The 18,851-nt window shown below is 31.9% G+C and overlaps 3 protein-coding genes across 4 annotated transcripts; 2 read left to right on the forward strand and 1 right to left on the reverse strand.

The window, feature by feature from the left end:
* Nucleotides 1-4,775: 4,775 nt before the first annotated feature.
* Nucleotides 4,776-6,062, reverse strand: LOC104706792 (vegetative storage protein 1-like). 2 transcript variants are annotated; one of them, XM_019229102.2, is made up of 3 exons: nucleotides 5,544-6,062; nucleotides 5,178-5,387; nucleotides 4,776-5,090 (listed from the first exon to the last, which is right to left on the reverse strand). In XM_019229102.2, the coding sequence occupies exons 1-3, from the start codon at nucleotides 5,948-5,950 to the stop codon at nucleotides 4,838-4,840; spliced, it is 870 nt and encodes a 289-aa protein (XP_019084647.2). In that variant the 5' UTR covers nucleotides 5,951-6,062; the 3' UTR covers nucleotides 4,776-4,837. The 2 variants fall into 2 exon arrangements, with proteins under 2 accessions (XP_019084647.2, XP_087319341.1); XM_087463215.1 differs by lacking the exon at nucleotides 4,776-5,090 and having other exon boundaries at nucleotides 5,174-5,387; nucleotides 5,544-5,994.
* Nucleotides 6,063-8,934: 2,872 nt separating this feature from the next.
* LOC104709356 (glutathione S-transferase T3-like) lies at nucleotides 8,935-9,879 on the forward strand. The gene has a single exon (XM_010425984.2). It carries the CDS (start codon nucleotides 8,935-8,937, stop codon nucleotides 9,877-9,879), a length of 945 nt encoding a protein of 314 aa, XP_010424286.2.
* A 7,409-nt stretch (nucleotides 9,880-17,288) lies between these two features.
* Nucleotides 17,289-18,623, forward strand: LOC104706793 (uncharacterized). Its single transcript, XM_010423020.2, has 2 exons — nucleotides 17,289-17,565; nucleotides 17,804-18,623. Exons 1-2 carry the CDS (start codon nucleotides 17,398-17,400, stop codon nucleotides 18,377-18,379), a joined length of 744 nt encoding a protein of 247 aa, XP_010421322.2. The 5' UTR covers nucleotides 17,289-17,397; the 3' UTR covers nucleotides 18,380-18,623.
* The last annotated feature ends 228 nt before the right edge of the window (nucleotides 18,624-18,851 follow it).

The raw sequence follows: 18,851 nt of genomic DNA on the forward strand, positions 1-18,851 counted from the left end.
AATTTTGGTAACCTACCAAGGAACATAAATAACGAGGAGAAATAAGAATAAAAAGAACGATCCGAAAAAGAAAAAATGATAAAACATGAATGAATAGGAAAATCTATTCCTTATACAATTTGAAAGGAACAATTTTCTTCTACGATTCTTAAAAAAAAAGAGAGTAGGAATAGTCTAGGGGCCACATGTTAAAATTCGAAAAATAAATTACTTCTAAATGGTAACAAAAACAAGGAAAAACACATTCCCTTTTTAAAAAATGACCAGTTGGACCCATAATCATTATAAATTAGTATGACAACCCGTCTCGTGGACTCCACTAGCCTTCTGCTAGCTGCCTCAACGGACCGTCCGTGGACTCTGCTAGCCCTCCGCTAGCCGTCCCAACGGACCCCAAGCTGGCCTTGCAGGACATCGATCCTAACCCCTCACCGTGGTAAATGGAACTATTCATCCAAATCCACAGTAGGTTATTGGTGCGTTAGGCGTTCCTCGAACCCTGTTCCCCACATTTTAACAACCTTCCCACAGGACAAGCTGTCACCAATTGATCCGATTTTTATATGACAATCCGTTCCGTGGACCCCACTAGCCTCCCGCTAGCTACCCCAACGGACCGTCCGTGGACCCTGCTAGCCCTCCGCTAGCCGGCCCAACATACCCCAAGCTGGCCCTGTAGGGCATCGATCCTAACCCATCACTGTGGATATCCAAATCCATCAGTAGGTTATTGGTGACAGCTTGTCCTGTGGGAAGGTTGTTAAAAGGTGAAGACCAGGGTTCGAGGAACGTCTGGCGCACCAATAACCTACTGGTGGATTTGGATATCCACAGTGATGTGTTAGGATCGATGCACTGTAGGGCCAGCTTGGAGTCTATTGGGCCGGCTAGCGGTGGGCTAACAGGGTCCACAGACGGTCCGTTGGGACAGCTAGTGGTGGGCTAATGGAGTCCCCCAAAACGGATTGTCACAGTTAGAAGCATACATGGATCATTTATGCTTCAGGGAGCATACATGGATCAAACATGTACTATGAAGTATACACCGGCTAATTGAATAATAAAAAATTCAATTAAACCAAGTTGAATTTTCAAGAAGTGGTTCATTTATTTTTAACTGTAGCATATATGGATCAGTTATACTTCAAATATTTAATGCGAATTCCGGATTAATGTTGAAAAATATTATTTTCTTTTTGATTAGACAAACAATTAGACACACATAATAGGAGAAAAAGAGACAAAAAAAAAAAAAAAACTACCCTTAATTTTAGAAATATTATGTAGAGTCCCACATCATATTATATGAAAAAATAACTAGATACTTTCTCCACTAAATAACAGTTTCACGTTAGCATGAAAATTGGGTTCCAAAGATTTGATCCGGTTTAACCAGCTCATCGGTTTAATCATGGTTTTTGGATCTTAAACGTTGTGTTTCCTGTTTTTGATGTGTTTTACGTATATCACCAGACTGGAACTCCAACCAGTTCGCGGTTAGACCGCTCTGCCTAGTCGGTTTGGTACGAATTTAAAAGAATTGCTTGAGAGAAATATATACAAGATGGGATGGGTTGGTAGTATATTTGAATATTTTCATTGACATATTTATTATAAATATTTGGAAAAAAAATGGGTACGAAACAGAAACTGGTAATTCGAAAAATAGAAAAAATTATCTAAACTATTATGGTAAAATACGATAAGAGAATTTTGGGTGGCGGGATAAAATTAAATAATTTGGATAGTTAGTTTATCAACTTGCTTACCGGGATGAATTTGACCCGTTTGAAAATTTACATCACCCGGTTTGGGAAGTTTTTATTTTTCTGACAATTTTGGCTTATTTGACACTTCACGGGTTTGATAAAAAATGAACCCGTCAAAAAATCCGATTTACATTTGATTCAGGTCTATTGCCATATCGATCCAAAATTTATGGTAACTAAAAAACGATTGGTTATGAGATGACAACGAGTAAATCAAATTATAAAAATTTTGTTTAAAAAACATGACGAGAAAATAAAGATAATGAGACGAGATCATAAAATTGGATCAAAATCATAATTTCAACTTTAAAATATCAAATATTGCATATGATACACCACATTTCTCTTACTATTTGCTGTCTCGAAATAAACATACCATATTGTTTTTAATATAGGTGTCATTATAAATAACAAAAACAAATCTGATAAATTTTTTTCGAGCTCGAATTAAAAACAACTCAAATAATGTTCTTAAAAAAATTACAAACATAACCCCATACATATGTAATATATTATAAACATAATAGCGAATTTAGGTTTTGAAATCAACCCCGCACGTACGTGCGGGTCCGAACCTAGTTTTCTATAAACCATTAGCTAGCATGCAACTACATATCTATACTATTAAAGCAAGAGTAATCATATGCTATTAAAGCAAGAGTAGTCAAATTGGACCATGACTTCTATTTGGTACGTTTTTCATTAAAAATGATTAGAGAATCACTTAATTAAATTAAATTAACCTATAGTTTAAATTTGTCTAAATGACGTTTATACCCTTTGGTCGACAACTTATTTACCACCGGTTTGGGATGCGGATCCTGTTTAACCCAACAATAGTAGACTTCAAAACACACGGATCTGTTTGTAATCTGGGTTGATACTATTCGGATCGTGTATTTGGTTTGATTCAAGAATAATTATTCTCGTCGCCAAACAGAGGTATAATCCCTATAAATAAGAAAATTGGTATCCGAGTATTTAATGACTTCAGTAATATCAAATATTAACTACTACCATACTTAATCCCTATAATTATTACGAATATTAATAATAATGAGAAATCTTTAATACTTATCGATTGTGACTTTGTTGCTTTCAAAATAATCAATAGATTAAATACAAAATTGTATATATATGTAAACTTATTTGATTTGCTTTTATATTGTGAGATATTTACGGAAACAATAAATCAACTTAATACAATTAAATAAAAACAAATCATCATTTAGTTTAGATTTTTCAATATTTTCTTAACGAAATTATAGTAATTAATTATGAGTAGTATAGATGGAAAGAATAAAAAACACAGAAACTATATATATATATATATATGTAAAGTTGTAAACTAATTTACAGAAAAGGTGTACTGTATATCCCACATCGACTAAATATTTTGGAATATGGTTCATAATCACTATAAATATATGACTAATATGTTTTGAGTACAAATGAGCAGGAAGCTTGATTTATCAGGTATCCAAATTTAACAGTTTCAATTGGTTCTATATTTGAGCATATTTAAACTTTTAAAAAGTAAACATATTATATATATTTACGTTTTTCTAAAAGTTTAAGATACTATAAATATTTAAATTTTTAAAGGATGTTTAAATGATTATAAATATTTGAACTTCGTCGAAAGTTTAAAATATTAGAATATATTTAAAGTCTATAAAATATTTAAAGTAATATTAATATTTTTACTCTTAAAAATTTTAAAATATAAAAAAAGTTTGAGTTAAACCCGTTAAAACAGCTATTTTTATCAAACTATAAATTAAATTGTTTGTTTACAATTTTTTCAGTTCGTAATCGTCCCAAAACGCAAATGTGTGTAATTGCGAGATATATTTGTAAGTTGTTTAAAGTTGCTTCCTTAATAATCATTTAAAAAATTGAAATTATCTATATTAAAGCATGAGTACTCATGGATCAATTTTTGGACCATGACTTTGTTTTAGTAGTTTTAAAATAAAATGGTTAGTAATCAATAATTATTAATACATTAGTATATTTTGGCATTAACTTCTAAATGATAACCTAAATATACATAATGTTACTATAAATACAATGGTTTCCTAACCATTAAAATATCTCACACTAAAATTTAACAAGCAACTTCTCCTCTTTTGACGACAAACCAAAATAAAGAAAAACTCATCCTCTTACAAAATTACGATCTGATATTGTGGTGTGTCTATCCTCTTACAAAACTACTATCCGATATTGCGGAGTATCTATTCTCTTATAAAACTACTATCCAATATTGCGGTATGTTTGTTTCCGTGAAAAGTTACATTCTGCAAACTAATTACTATATTAGGATTTCTAATTTACTGTATAACCCCAAATATACAAATAAACACGATATAAATAAAGAAAATAAGTCAAAATAAAAAAACTACATTACAAAAATACAAATTACAAAAAAAAAATAACTAACAAAATATATAATTTTGTGCTCTAGCACGGGCCTCCCTAGTTTATTAGTAGAGATAGCATGTATTAGGCTACATTCTAATCATATTAGCGAGATAGCATGTATTTATAACATGATACTATGTTAAGTTTTATGGATTTCAAAATTTAATTGATAATGAATAGATTAGTGCACATGTCCCTTATATACTAAGTCAACTCTTTTTTCCACACAAACTTATACTCCGTTTGCTCTTATGTTTTCACTTTGATATAAATAGTGAATTTGTTCTTATGTTTTCACTTTGATCATAATAAAGTATTGGGCTCAATTTATTGATTCTGGTAAGCGCAGCCCAGGTCCAAACCTAAATTTAACATGGTTTTATTGTTTTTGAAAAGGATATTCAATCCGGATAAATCGAAACAATACAATTTAACTCAACTGAGCTAATATTAATAATTTAATAGTTCAATGAATATTTTTTTTTAAACCAAACCCAAAAAAAAAAGTTTATTCATAACATTAAAATTCTAAAATCTAAATAACTCTGCTCGTAATTTTCATGCCCACTACACTTTAAATAATAGGAAGTTCTTTTCTTATTGAGTTTTGATAATATTAAAGTTTTATTTTAGAATTTGCACTAGCAAGTAGCAACCACGGGGATACAAAGATAAAAAAAAAAAACATACAAGGTTGATGCATGATCTTTATTAGATCTTGTAGTAGAGTGGATTAGGGAGCTTAAAAGTCCTTCTCCCAGGGCTGTCCTTAGCCAAATCAGCCCATTGGTCTCCAATATTCCCAATGATAGTGTGGCCATTCCTCTCCAGATTCTTCTTCTCCTTTGATTGAAGTTCGCTATCTTCTTGCTCGAGCCTGTTGGCCTACATTCCCTACATATACATATACATATATTGATGTAATCTTATATTATATATTTAAGTACTGTATATATGATTAAAGTTACAAACTATTCTTACTTGAAAAAGACATGCCTCCAGTAGGGGAAGCCAGCAGCTTTGAGATTCTTTAGAGTGACTTCCTCCAAATCTTGGAATCGTTCAGTGAGTAAGACGGGGCTAATCCAGAGTTCAAGGATGTTTTGGTAAAGATGCAAGGTCTCTGGGAGGACGGGAGCTTCTCCGGCCTCCAACCACTTCCTGAACGTCTCCGGTTCATGCTTCTCTGTTCTAAGAAACCAAACGAACAAAATGTATATCTCTCTATTATATGTTGACATCTAAGAATTAATAGAATATATGGACATGATGAGTACAACTACAAAAAGTTTAACTAAAACACTCTATGGTGGTGGTAGGACTAATAAAAGTAATGTATGTATATACCCGTATCCATATTTGGCGTAAAAGGGAATATTAGAGAGGAGGGTCTCGTCTAAGTCAAAGATCCAAACATTGTAGGTGTCATTCCTTAGGACAAGGTCTTTAGCGTAGAAATAAGCTTCTTTGCACACCGTTTTAGAGTCGTAACGGTACTGTTGGGAAGTTTTCAGATAGTCTTCAACATAGTCTTTGCAATTTGCGAACACCGTCTTGAAGTTTATGATGTTAGAGGTCTCGACACCAAGGTGCCAGCTGATGGAGAGTCGTTGTTTCTCTAAGAACTCGGCTTCATTCTCAACGATGTTAGTTGATGTGAGGAGCTCGATGAGCCTAGGAACGGGTTCTGAAGGCCGGCTGTGGGAGACCGTAGCGGTCAAGAACAAGAGAAGTGAGAGTGAAAGAATTTTCATTTTGTTTTTTTTTGTATGGTTATTTTTTTAATCTATAATATTTATCTGTGGCATATACAAAGGTTGGTATTTATAATAGCGTGAGGTTTGTTTTGCGTTATGGTTATTACTTATGATGATACGATGTGCAATGGGGAGATAAGTTTACGTGTCTAGCTTCGTGTGATGCAAATGATTGCTTATCCCATCACTATCAAGAGAATAAATGAGATTTTTTTCACTTGCACCATTCGATTTTGGAGCACGTTTTTGACCGTTAATCTATTTTTTTTTGGGCAAACGACCGCTAATTTATTACTAATTATTAGCTTTACAATCTTGCATGGTTGTGAAGTTGTAATCCAAGAGACTTCTTGTTATTTACAGAAACTCACTTTGTGTTTGGATCGTTAGGCCACGGTGATCCAAAGCTTACAACACCTAATCAATGCCTAATCTTTGTTTAAGTGGATGCTTACACGGTTACAACACCTTTTTTAATCTTTATTTTACATTTTCTAAGTTTTGATTATTACACGCCGTGTGTTGATAAACAAATTCCACAGCAACACCGGGGGAGAAACTCAGATTATCTTGTATGATATTGATTATGTGTGAGACTAAAATAGTTGATTATGTCTTAGACTATGCTGATACAACGAACATACGTATATGTCACTCAGAGTAGAAAATACGTACTTTTTGTATATATGTCATGTGTCGACCGACTGTACTAAAAATTTAAAACTACAAAAAAAATACATGTGTTTTTGCTATGATATAAGAGCCATACCATAGATAATATCTAAGGTGAAGATAAAACAATCGGTGGTGATGTATACACTTGTGAAGACGATTTTCTTCACGTGTTTATTTTCAGACCAAAATGATCCATTGAAAAAGTTGTCATGAAAACTGTTTTCACAAAACAAAGGTCAAAGGTGGTGTCATTCATTTTGAATAGGATAGATATATAGACCACGACAATAACAAAAAAAAAAAAAAAAAAAACGTTAATTACACGTTCATCTCCGACTCTGACAAATAATTTTTTTTAAAACAAAACCTAACAATAAAGAAAGCAAAAAAAAACTGGAAACTGATGATTAGATTTTGAGCCACCACAAACTTTCCACGTTGCAAAGTGTGGTTAAGTGGCTTAGTTCATAGATTTAGGATTTGGCTGCATATTTCAGAAATCACATGGATTAATAAGAAATTAAGCCCAGATTTAGCCCACTAATAAGCTTAAAGGTTTTTTTTTGTTCTAAAAGCTGAAAGGCTTTAATATTAAATTTCAGACTAAGAATGATAATCTATTTTTGAGTTTTGGACCCATGATTTTTCCCTCATTTCCTTTATAAATAAGAATTGAAGTCCAAAGACCTTCTCCATCGGTGGGTTGATAACAGAGTTCTTAGTGTATTTGGGCAAAAAAATAAATCATAACAAAAAAAATAACTAAGATATCCTCTTATATAGTAAACTCGAATGTAGGTTAAGAGGCGCTACGTGTCAGTTGTCTGTTGGGCTAAGAGAAAATACAAACTGACAAAAAAAAATTGGAAGTGATTGATTTTGTTATTTTTCCTCTCTCTCTCTCTCTTTCTCTCGCGTCTGTATCTCCGAAACAAAAAAAAAAACAAATTGGAATCAGAAGATTGAAGGTTTGGAATCGAAGGACCAATTGCTTCAGAGGAAGAGTTTGGATTCAATGGGAATGGAGAGAAGGCTATTAGTGGCGAAGGCGATTTGGCTCTGCAATCGCGAAAGAAAGAAATCGAGTTTCAGTTGGAGATGGATGCGGTTCGTATTGTGTAGTCGAATAAATTGGATGAGATTGAAGCAATTGGAATCACATGGTATGTTTCTTAGATTTAGTACAATTGTTTTATGATTTGGGTTCTTAGATTTTGGATCGCAAATTAGGGTTATGTGATGGGTGTTGGAAAATTAGGGATTTGGGTGTCCATGTTATCCGGTATGATCCATGTTTTTGATATTGGTATTGACGAATCCTTAATCTCTGTATATGTTTGATTAGCAGTGTAAGAGCAAGATTATTGGTAGGTTGAGACTTTACAAAACAAGTGTAAAGACTTGAGACTGTACCAAACAAGTGTTGCTTTGTTGTCTTGGTTTTGTATAAAGAGATATTGAGCTCCTGGGGATTGGTTTTGCTAATGGTGATTGTTTGTTTCTTGCAGACAAGGATCAGACAATTTGGAGAAGAAGGTGGTTACTCTTATAGTCCAAGCCGCTAAGAAAGAGAGGATGCAGTCTCTTCACAGATTTACTTGACATTTCCATCTGAAAGCTCCTTCACTCATGAAGACGTCTCAACTTATATTCAGGTAAATCATATCTATATGTGTGTTGTGATGAAATCGGGTTATGGATGTGAGGAAGGCTCTATATGTTTAATGTACAGTTGGATTTGGGGGTCATGGTTCTTGTTTGTTTTGATAGTCATGGTTCTTGTTTGTTTAGTTTAGCATGTGATGTTTGTTTTCCAATCTAACTCTTTTCTTTTTTTTTATTCATTCTTTAACAACAAAAAGAATGCTAGATCATGAGTATAGAGTCCTTGTGTCTATTCGGCCATCAATGAAGGTAATTTATTATCCTTCTCTTTCTTAATTTACTTGATGTTAGTTTAGGTATAAGTCGAGTGAGTGATTGATGTCATTGCTTTCGGATGGTGGTTGTGGTTGTGATTAATACGCTTTTGTCATTGATTTCATTGCTTTAGTACTTGTTGCTTTGTGTTAGGTAAACACTTGATGCTTTGTTAACTATGTTTGTGTACTTGATGCTTTGTGTTAGGTAAACACTTAATTTGAAAATTTAAACCATTTACCAACAACTTTAAAACATAATTTCTTTCTTATAAACCATTTACCAATCTCTTTAACACACAAAAGTAAAATACACAAGTTCTTTCTTATAAACCCTTTAGCAATCTCTTTAATCCCTTTTAACACACACAAGTTCTTTCTCACGATATGGATTCAGACGAGTTTATGAATCCATATCTTCCCTCCTCTAGCTATATGAACCTGTTACACAGCCAACTTGATAACCAAAACCTCGAATACACTCCTTTTGATAGTCCATGTTCTAAAACTCCATCTGAACCCCCATCCGAACCTCCATCCCCTCAAGTAAACCGCAAGTCAAGGCATGCATGGTTACCAACGGATGATATCATGTTGGTCAGCGCTTGGCTCAACACTAGCAAGGATCCGATTACTTCCAACGAGCAAAGACGTGGAGCCTTTTGGGGGAGGATTGCGGATTACTTTGCATCATGTCCGAATGCTGTTGATCGGCCAAAGAGAGAGGCGAGTCACTGTAAGCAGAGGTGGGGGAGGATAAACGACTTGGTGTGCAAGTTCGTTGGCTGTTACAAGGCTGCCACAAGAGAGAAGTCTAGTGGACAGAATGAAGATGATGTGATGAAGTTAGCACATCAGATATATTTCAATGATCATGGAACGAGGTTTACCTTGGAGCATGCATGGCGAGACTTAAGATACGATCAAAAATGGTGTGCCTCAACATCTATTAAAGGTAGTGGAGTGAAAAGGGGAAGAGTGAGTGTTGATGGGTCTGAACCGGATGCACACCCGGTTGTTGATGTCGATGAACCATTGCCTCGTCCTCCTGGTGTTAAGGCTGCAAAGGGGAAGTCCAAAACAAGCTCAAACACCCAACCGGATGTGGAGGAAGATGGAAAAGCTTACTTGGAGTATCAGTTGGACCGTGTGTCTTGGATGTATGAGATGAAGGAGAAGGACTTCGCATTGAAAGAGAAGGAGTACGCTATGAAGAAGGAGCATATGAAGCATGTGATGCTTGAAAATCTGATTGCCAAGAAGGATTCATTAACTGAATCAGAAAAAACTCTTAAGGATAAGCTAATTGATGACATGATGTCATCAACTTGAATGTTAAAGGATTCACTAACTATGTTTTGTTTCAGTTTGTTTGTGTTTTTTTTTAATCACAGTTTTAACTATGTTTTAACTATGTTTTTGTTTCAGTTGGACCGTGTTTATTTTTGTTTATTTGGATGTATTATTAATCGTTTTGTTATGTTACTTGGGATTAATCGGTTGGTTTTGTTATTAATCAGTTGGTTTGTTATTAATCGGTTGCTCATGGTTATTAATCGATTGGTTTTGGTAATTGGTTTGTTATGTTATGGTAATTGGTTGTTATGTTATGGTAATTGGTTTGTTATGTTATGGTAATTGGTTTGTTATGTTATGGTAATTGGTTTGTCATTGTTATGCAGGTCGACAAGAGGCAAGTCACTCTTACCCGTGACACCAAAAGAAGCCGTGTTTGTACAAGTAAACCAAAACTCACTCTTACCGTGTTTGTACAAGTATTTTTGTTTTTTGTACTCTTACAACATGTTTTTCTATCATTTTAGACCACATATTGTATCCAATGTTTGTGTACCACAAAATTATAGTTTTACGTTGACCTCAAAATTTTCTATATAATGTCCAAAGCAAGCACACAAAATATTCACACCAAACCGATTAAAACACTACTCCTTCTCAAAATTTAAAACACCAAAGCACCTTTAATTTCCTTTATTTCCAAACTCTCTACAAATGGCTTCTTCTTCCCACAATAATGTTGATGACATAATTGATGAATGTTTTAATCAAACATGCGATCAAATCAGCAATCAAGTATGGCAAAATCTTCTTAGTCCACCGGTTCAACATCAACAACCACCTAAACCAAGAAAAAAACGAGTTTACATTGAAAGAAATCGAGAAGTCGGTCATGACCACTTGTGGAACGATTATTTCAGTGAGGATGCAACTTACCCACCCAACATGTTCCAATACCGTTTTAGAATGAACAAGCCATTATTCATTCGTATTGTGGATAAACTCGCAAATGAAGTTCCCTTCTTTCAACAAAGAAGAGATGCTACCGGAAGGTTGAGTCGGTCTACATTGCAAAAGTGTAAAGCAGCAATTTGTATGATGGCATATGGTTCTGCAGCTGATGCGATTGACGAATACCTCCGTCTTTCTGAAACCATGGCGCTATCATGCTTGGACAATTTTACAGATTCAGTCATAAATTTATTTGGAGATAAGTACTTGAGAATACCCACACCAGCAGATCTTCAACGACTACTCGACATTGGCGATTTTTGCGGATTTCCCGGCATGATAGGAAGCATCGATTGTATGAATTGGGAGTGGAAGAATTGTCCCACCGCATGGAAAAGTCAATACACCCGCGGATCTGGAAAGCCCACAATCGTTTTAGAGGCGGTGGCTTCGTATGATCTTTGGATCTGGCATGCTTTCTTTGGACCACCAGGTACATTAAACGATATCAATATTCTTGATCGATCTCCAGTCTTTGATGATATTTTGCATGGTCGAGCTCCTAAAGTTAAATACAGTGTCAACGGACATGAGTATAAATTGGCTTACTATCTGACGGATGGTATTTATCCAAAATGGGCTACTTTTATCCAATCTATTCCGCTACCACAAACTCCAAAAGCCTCTTTATTTGCGAGACAACAAGAAGCTGTGCGTAAAGATGTAGAGCGTGCTTTTGGAATTTTGCAGGCTCGATTTGCCATAGTCAAAAACCCAGCTCTTGTTTGGGATAAGGTAAAAATTGGAAAAATAATGAGAGCGTGTATCATACTGCACAATATGATAGTAGAAGATGAACTAGATGGGTACACTCTGTTTGATAAAAATGAATTCGCACAATTGCAATCAAATAGAGCTTCAGAAGTAGACTACATGCTTCCAACAACCAGGCCTTCATGTGTCGAAACTATGCTCAAGATTCGAATGGATGTTCGTTATCGAGAAAAACATAAACGATTGCAAGATGATTTGGTTGAGAATATTTAGGCAAAATTTATAGCAAATCAGTATTAAAATTTATCATTTTCTCCATTTATGAATTGCACTTCTATTGTAATATGTATTAATGTTTTTATTATGTTTTATATGTTTAAATTAATTAAATGCAATATTTTTTATTTTTATAAAATCTTAAATGTTTACATATTTATATTACTTCTATTCTATTTATAATTTTTAAATTTTAAAAAAACAATATTTTCAAAAATAAGAGACCCAGAACTAAAACCTACTATTGGAAGAGAAAATTATAACGAGTATTGAAGAATATTGAAATTTCACAAGAATTCTAATTGATTTTTTTCGATTTACAACTTCATACTTAAAATGATAAGAATCATTAGCTTCCCGGTTGAATCGGCTTATTTGATTTGGTTTTTAAAATATTGCTGAATTGATTTGGAACTCGATTTTTTTATTTTGTTACAGAGTTTTAATTTGTTCCAAAAAATATATATATATCGAAAAGACGTGAGACACAGATGTTTTAGTCTGTTGTTCAAAAAAAAAAAGATGTTTTAGTCTGAGTAAAATACTACTCATATGACTCAAAAAAATCGATGGGAAAAAAGATCCCCCATGCATATGCACAGGGCGCTCATAATTTTCATTTTCTATTATTACTTTTTTTTTTGGTTCGCTTTGCATAAAGCCAGTTTCTTGCGTTCTTCACTCAATGTACACATGAGTTGTTTTATGCAAGACACATCACACATGCTATTATCTACACTAGCTACTATATATGTACCACAACACAACAAACTTTTACCGAACTATTTAGTCGTGGGATTCTACTCTCTAGTCCCATAATTCCTCATGCTAGACTTGCGGAAAACTTCTTGCTAGAGAAATCGTCACCTCTAGGCTCTCTAGCTAGTTAATATTAAATGAGTAGAACAGCGAACAATGTATAGATAACAGACAATCTTCAAAAGAAGGTAGAAGATTGTGACACAGAGATTGTTGGTCGCCATGTGAAACGTATATAAACACAGGACAAATGTTACTATGGCAGATTTGATAGTTGAATTAATTAATGAACTCATGGCTGAGTCATTTAAATGTATAAGGTTTTCGTAAACTTATCATAAAGCATTAAAAAGTTGTTTTATTACATTATCAATATTTTTTTTTTGTCAACAATATATTGTTTCTTTTAATTGCATAAACCTGAAAATTTATGTATTCTCTAAAAAAAAAAAAAAAAAAAATTAATGAAATTACGTTATAAATACTTGCAGACGTGAAAGAGTGGTATATTATATACTGTATTTATCAATTATCACTAAAAGACTTAAGCGAATATTCGCGTAAGTACTCAACTATTACATATACAGTTTACACACACACACACACACACGATTCAAGTGACTCCAAAGAAAAATGCATGCATATTGCATGTCGCCTTCCAAAGTTAACGTTGATTTCCATAATAAAACACATTGCTTTTTCTTCATCACACACGATTTGTTCTTTTTATGTAACTAATTATAGCTTACTAAACGAAGAAAAAGAGGTTTAGCTCCTATCACTACCTTACTAATTACTTTTGTTAGGTTCCTATATGTACTTGACAGGAATCTTTTAATGGTTGATATCTATTGTACTAATTTTATAGATTATATAAATTACCTCTAGTGATTTTATTTTTTACTAAGAGGTTACGTACGGGCTAACCGCCTAAGCATTAAACTCCGATTTCTTGATCTAAAAAAACTATTAGTCAACCACGTTTATTGTTCCCTAGCTAGTGTCGACTGTGCTTGTTGGCAGAGGTGGAGAATGGATATGCAGATTCTTCGATGTATTTGATTGCATATAACCCTTTAGAAGAGATTTAATATGTATACTTAATGTAACGTCGTTCCTAGAGGATATATTTTTCACATTAGACTTATTGCTCATGGCAAGAGGGTTGCTTGACTTTGAGGTGTTGACAAACGGTGGTCGAATCAATGGATGAAGAATTGAAGATGGATATGATACCATATGACCATGTAAAAGGTTGAAATGTTGAAAGGTTTATTGTATTGCTTAAGATACGAAAACGTACACATAAATTTAAAATTTTTATATAATAGATTTAATCTAAACTAGGAAGTATTCCATAGCTCAGGACTGACGTTTTCTTCAGAGAATTATAATATAATAATAAAATTATAATTGTATATATTTTAATATTTATTTTGTTTATGACCGTGTTTAAATTCAATATTGCAGTTATTTGGTAAATCTATATACAGTATCTTTATAAATTAATTATTTTGGGATTTATTAATTTTAAAGAGGTTTTAATTTATCGATAAATTAATAAAATATTAAATAATAAAAATTTTTGTCTATTCATATTTTCAAAAAATATATATTTCAAAATATAAGTTTTTGTTCTAATTCATATTTGTTTTAGAATTTCCTTTAATTATTTATAGTTTTTATGCTTTTACAGTTTACAGAATATTGTTTATAGTTCCTTACATATGTTGAGATAAGTTTCATCAAGAATAAAGAGTAAACAAACAACACCAATCAACTAACTTTTCTTACATATAAACATATATTTATATTTATTTTATATAATTATTAATTTATGATATTCATATGACCATATGTATCTATAAAATTTTCCAAAAAATAATATCTTACTATTTTATCGAATTATGTCATTTTTATACTGTCCGAACTCAGAACCGGAAAAAATTTATTAATTTATAGCGATTATTAATTTCTCGAATATTAGTTTAGTATTAATTTATAGAAATTTTACTGTACATCTTTTGAATTTGACATGCTTGGATGTCGGATCCACATTCAAGTATGTATTTGCTTTTGTATATATAAACTACTAAGAACAAATGTATAAAACAAGAAATATGTATGAAGTAGTATAGAAATGCCAAGAATGGATAGAAGATATAGTATATCTTATTACATTAAACGGTTATTACTTAGAGGGTATTCAAAATAGGATTTTGGAGGATTTTGTAGGATTTATGATAAAACGGTTATCTTATTATTCAAACGTATTACATCAAACATCTTTGCAAACCGCCACCATAAGCAGAACAGAGAAACTCACTGTGAATTAATTACAAGAACAGAGAAACTCACCATGAATGAATTATAAGAGCAGAGAAATTACAGTGAATGAAACAAGATTCACTCTTAAGTCTTTACAAACCTCTGTAAACGAGAGAGGATAATAGAGATAGAGAGAGAGTCCAGAATTTGTTTTTATTGCAAAATTGTAATTTGTTTTTTTAAACCAATATTTCAAAAACACACTCTGGAAGGTGGGATTTCTTAAATAGGATTTCCCTTATAAAAATGTACCCAAAGTCTCTCACAATCACTATTATGTTTAAAAAAAAAATTAGTTTTGAATAACAGTGGATTTGTTATGATTTTTGTAAATTGTTGATTGTATAACAATGGATTGTGAGTGATTTTGAATGATTTTTAACAAATTTCATATCTAATAACAGTGGATTTGAGATGTGATTATAAAATCATTAGTTGAATAACAGGAGATTATAAAAAAAATCACAAATCCTCCAAAATCCTATTTTGAATACACACCCTTTAGTAGTGTAAATTTAAATTTTTAATCCATATTAATAGAGTTTAATTTTGGATGTAGCGAAACAATTGTATGTCTATACTTCATATTTTTGAGTTCATATTTTGTCGAACTATACCCAAACAATCATATAATGATCTCATTGTACAAATTATTTTAGAAGATTATAGTATATTAAGTTATTTGATGTATACTATAGATTTATATTATTTGTTTGCTGTAATTGAGTTATTATTTTTGAGATATTTTAAAAAATTAATTCTAATATTGTATTTATGAGCAAATAAAACTTATTAATATATCAATTTACATTATTTCAATTTTATCAATTTGTCGATGTAGAACATTAAACACATGTTCTTTTTCATTGATTGAGTAATATATTTTCGTTTTCTAAAATTCGAATCACAAAATATGCAGAAAAAAATTCTACATATTTACTAACCATATGTATCATTTAATAATTCCAAATAATTTGTAAATGAAATCAAAGAAATATGATAGGAGAATCATAATTATAAATCTTAACAAAAAATTTCAAATATAATAACTAAAAACAAATAATAAGATATAATTGGTATAATGATAAGTTAACAATTTTTAAAAGATTAATTACTATTTTCGTCCATAATTAATGAGAGAGAGTGAGTTAGTTTTTTACAGAAAAAAATGTATTAATTTAAAATCTTAATTTATACTTTTATTCTGAATGAGAAATTTTAAAAACAAGGTTGTAAACAAGGAAACAAAACTACATGTCTTACACAAGATTTAAAGTTTTGACTAAATCTTTTTCGGTAATTTTGATTACATATGTACAAGGTACTAACCCGCGGAAAACCGCGGGCTGAACTTTTTTTGTGATGAAGATTTTTAATAATTTTTTTTGTTATTATGTTATTATATTATTTATAAAGGTTTGTGATTAAAAATTTAGTTTGTTTATATTAAAAATTTTTGTATTTTAAAAATGTTTGCTGAAAACCTGTCAATAAAAAATTTGCATGTAATGAATAAAATTATTTAAACCTTTGCAATTAAACGCAATCCTTACTATAGTTGTGAAGTAAGTAAAAAAAAATATAACTAACATGTAAAAAAAGTAACTAAATATAGCTAGTGAAGGTTCTGAAAAACCTCTTAAAAAACAACATTCATTGTTTTTTTCTGTGACTTCCCTTACTTGTCTATAATAACTAATAAGCACCTTCAAGCATTAAATATATTTAAATCTCAACTTAGTTTTATTTTCCTAAAGAACGATGGTTAAAAGAAAAATATAATTTTTTTAAATAGATAAGATACTATATCTATATTTTTTATTTTTTTAATTTTTTAAATCTAAGCCGTTAAACGGAACTGTTATATATTTTATTACATTTGATTTTTGATATAAATTTTAATCTGTGCTGAAAAGTTTTGTAATAAAATTTGTAATTATATAGATTTTATTTGATTAGATTTTTAAAATCTTAGCTGTTAATATATTTTTTTAAGTACAAATTAGTTTTGATTCTAATAGATTTTTTTTTTTACTTTTCTACAATTTATTTTATTTTATGTGTCCCCAATTTTTGTTTTTTAATTAATTATATTTATCTAATTAATTAATTAAACTTAATTAAGTTTTTCTAATGGCAAATATTGAATGTAATTTTTACACATTTTAAGGTTAGTTTCATATTTGTACTTCCCAATTAATATAGTAGGATATATAATTTTATGTATGAAATAATATTAATTATAATAATTAAGCTTCTATTTAAATTTTATGGGGAAATATTCATATATTAATTGATATGGGACAATTTAACTGATTATATTTAGAATTTATACTGAAAATCAATTTTATTTTTTCATCTAACTTTTTCATATATATAAATGAAGACAAAAGAAATCGTTAATATCGAAGAGGTTGGAAAGAAAAAGAAAAGAAAAAAGAGCTAGGAAGAGAGATAGAGGCGCAAATGGAGTGGAAGAAATGGTACTTGGATGCTATTCTTGTGCCCTTAGCTCTTGTGATGATGCTTTGTTACCACATCTACTTGTGCTTCATGGTTCGAACCCATCCCTTCTCCACCCTCCTCGGCATTAACTCTCGCGGCCGCCGGATCTGGATTTGTTCTATGATCAAGGTTTATACATCTCCATTTTCTTCTTACCCAAAATATAAAATTATGGTACAATTTAGTCATTGTCATCGTATTGATAAGAGCTTTGGTATGAGGATTAATTAGTATAGATGGTATAAAAATTAGTCTTGGTTCTGGTCTGAAATCCTCTCATACTACGACTACAAATGAAGTTTGAAAAATATTTATAATTGGAGAAATATATAAGGATTTTATTATTGTTTATTTTTTAACATTTCAGGAGAATCAAAAGATGAACATATTGGCCGTACAAACACTGCGTAACATAATAATGGGAGCTACACTGATGGCCACAACATGCGTGCTCCTCTGCGCCGGTCTAGCCGCGGTGTTAAGCAGCACCTACAGCATCAAGAAGCCACTAAACGACGCCGCTTTTCTTGGAGCTCACGGAGATTTTGCCATATCTATCAAATACCTAACAATTCTCACCATTTTCATCTTCTCCTTCTTCTTCCACTCCCTCTGCATCCGTTTCTTAAACCAAGTCGCCATTCTCGTTAACATCCCTAATTTAGACCCTAATCTTTCCGGTTGCTTATTCCTCACGTCTGAGCACGTCAGCGAGATGTTCGAGAAGAGTATCTTTCTCAACACGGTAGGGAACAGGTTGTTCTACGCCGGGTTTTCACTGATGCTGTGGATCTTTGGTCCCATCCTCGTGTTCTTGAGCGTTTTGGGGATGGTTCTTGTTCTTTATAACCTCGATTTCGTGTCAGCCAACGATAAGAAAGAGAAACAACGTGTAGTTGATTGCCGTCGCGCCTCTGATCTTCTAAATGATGGTGATGACTGATGATGATGCTATATGATTTTTCTTTTGTTTAAGGATGATGCATGAAGTAGTAAAAGACGGTGATGATGTTATATTCTCCGGATTGTTAAATATATGCACGTGGAAGAGTTTCTCTATAACCTCTAGCTTTCAGTCTCTCATTAGTCGTTACCAAATAGACGCCATGAGTTCTTTTGGTTGGAAAAATATTATATATTCCGTTTTGTAAACAGAAAGAAGATTCTAAACAAAATTACTACACTAATTTCTCTCGTGATTTTTTTTTTTTCTTTAAAGAACATTCATTTGGTCCCTTAAAACTAGAACTAAAGATACTTGTGTTGTTTATTTGTTATTTCGTCAGTTTCATATGTCACGAGAAATCTTGTTATTGTCTTGAGTTTCAAATGGTTTTTTTGGTCCTATAATTATATTTATGCACCTACGACCACAAAAGAGACAAATATGTATAACACAGCTCTATGATTTGGAA

The sequence above is a fragment of the Camelina sativa genome, chromosome 8 (genome assembly GCF_030686135.1).
Source record: "Camelina sativa cultivar CO46 ecotype springtype chromosome 8, ASM3068613v1".
Taxonomy (NCBI): Eukaryota; Viridiplantae; Streptophyta; class Magnoliopsida; order Brassicales; family Brassicaceae; genus Camelina; species Camelina sativa.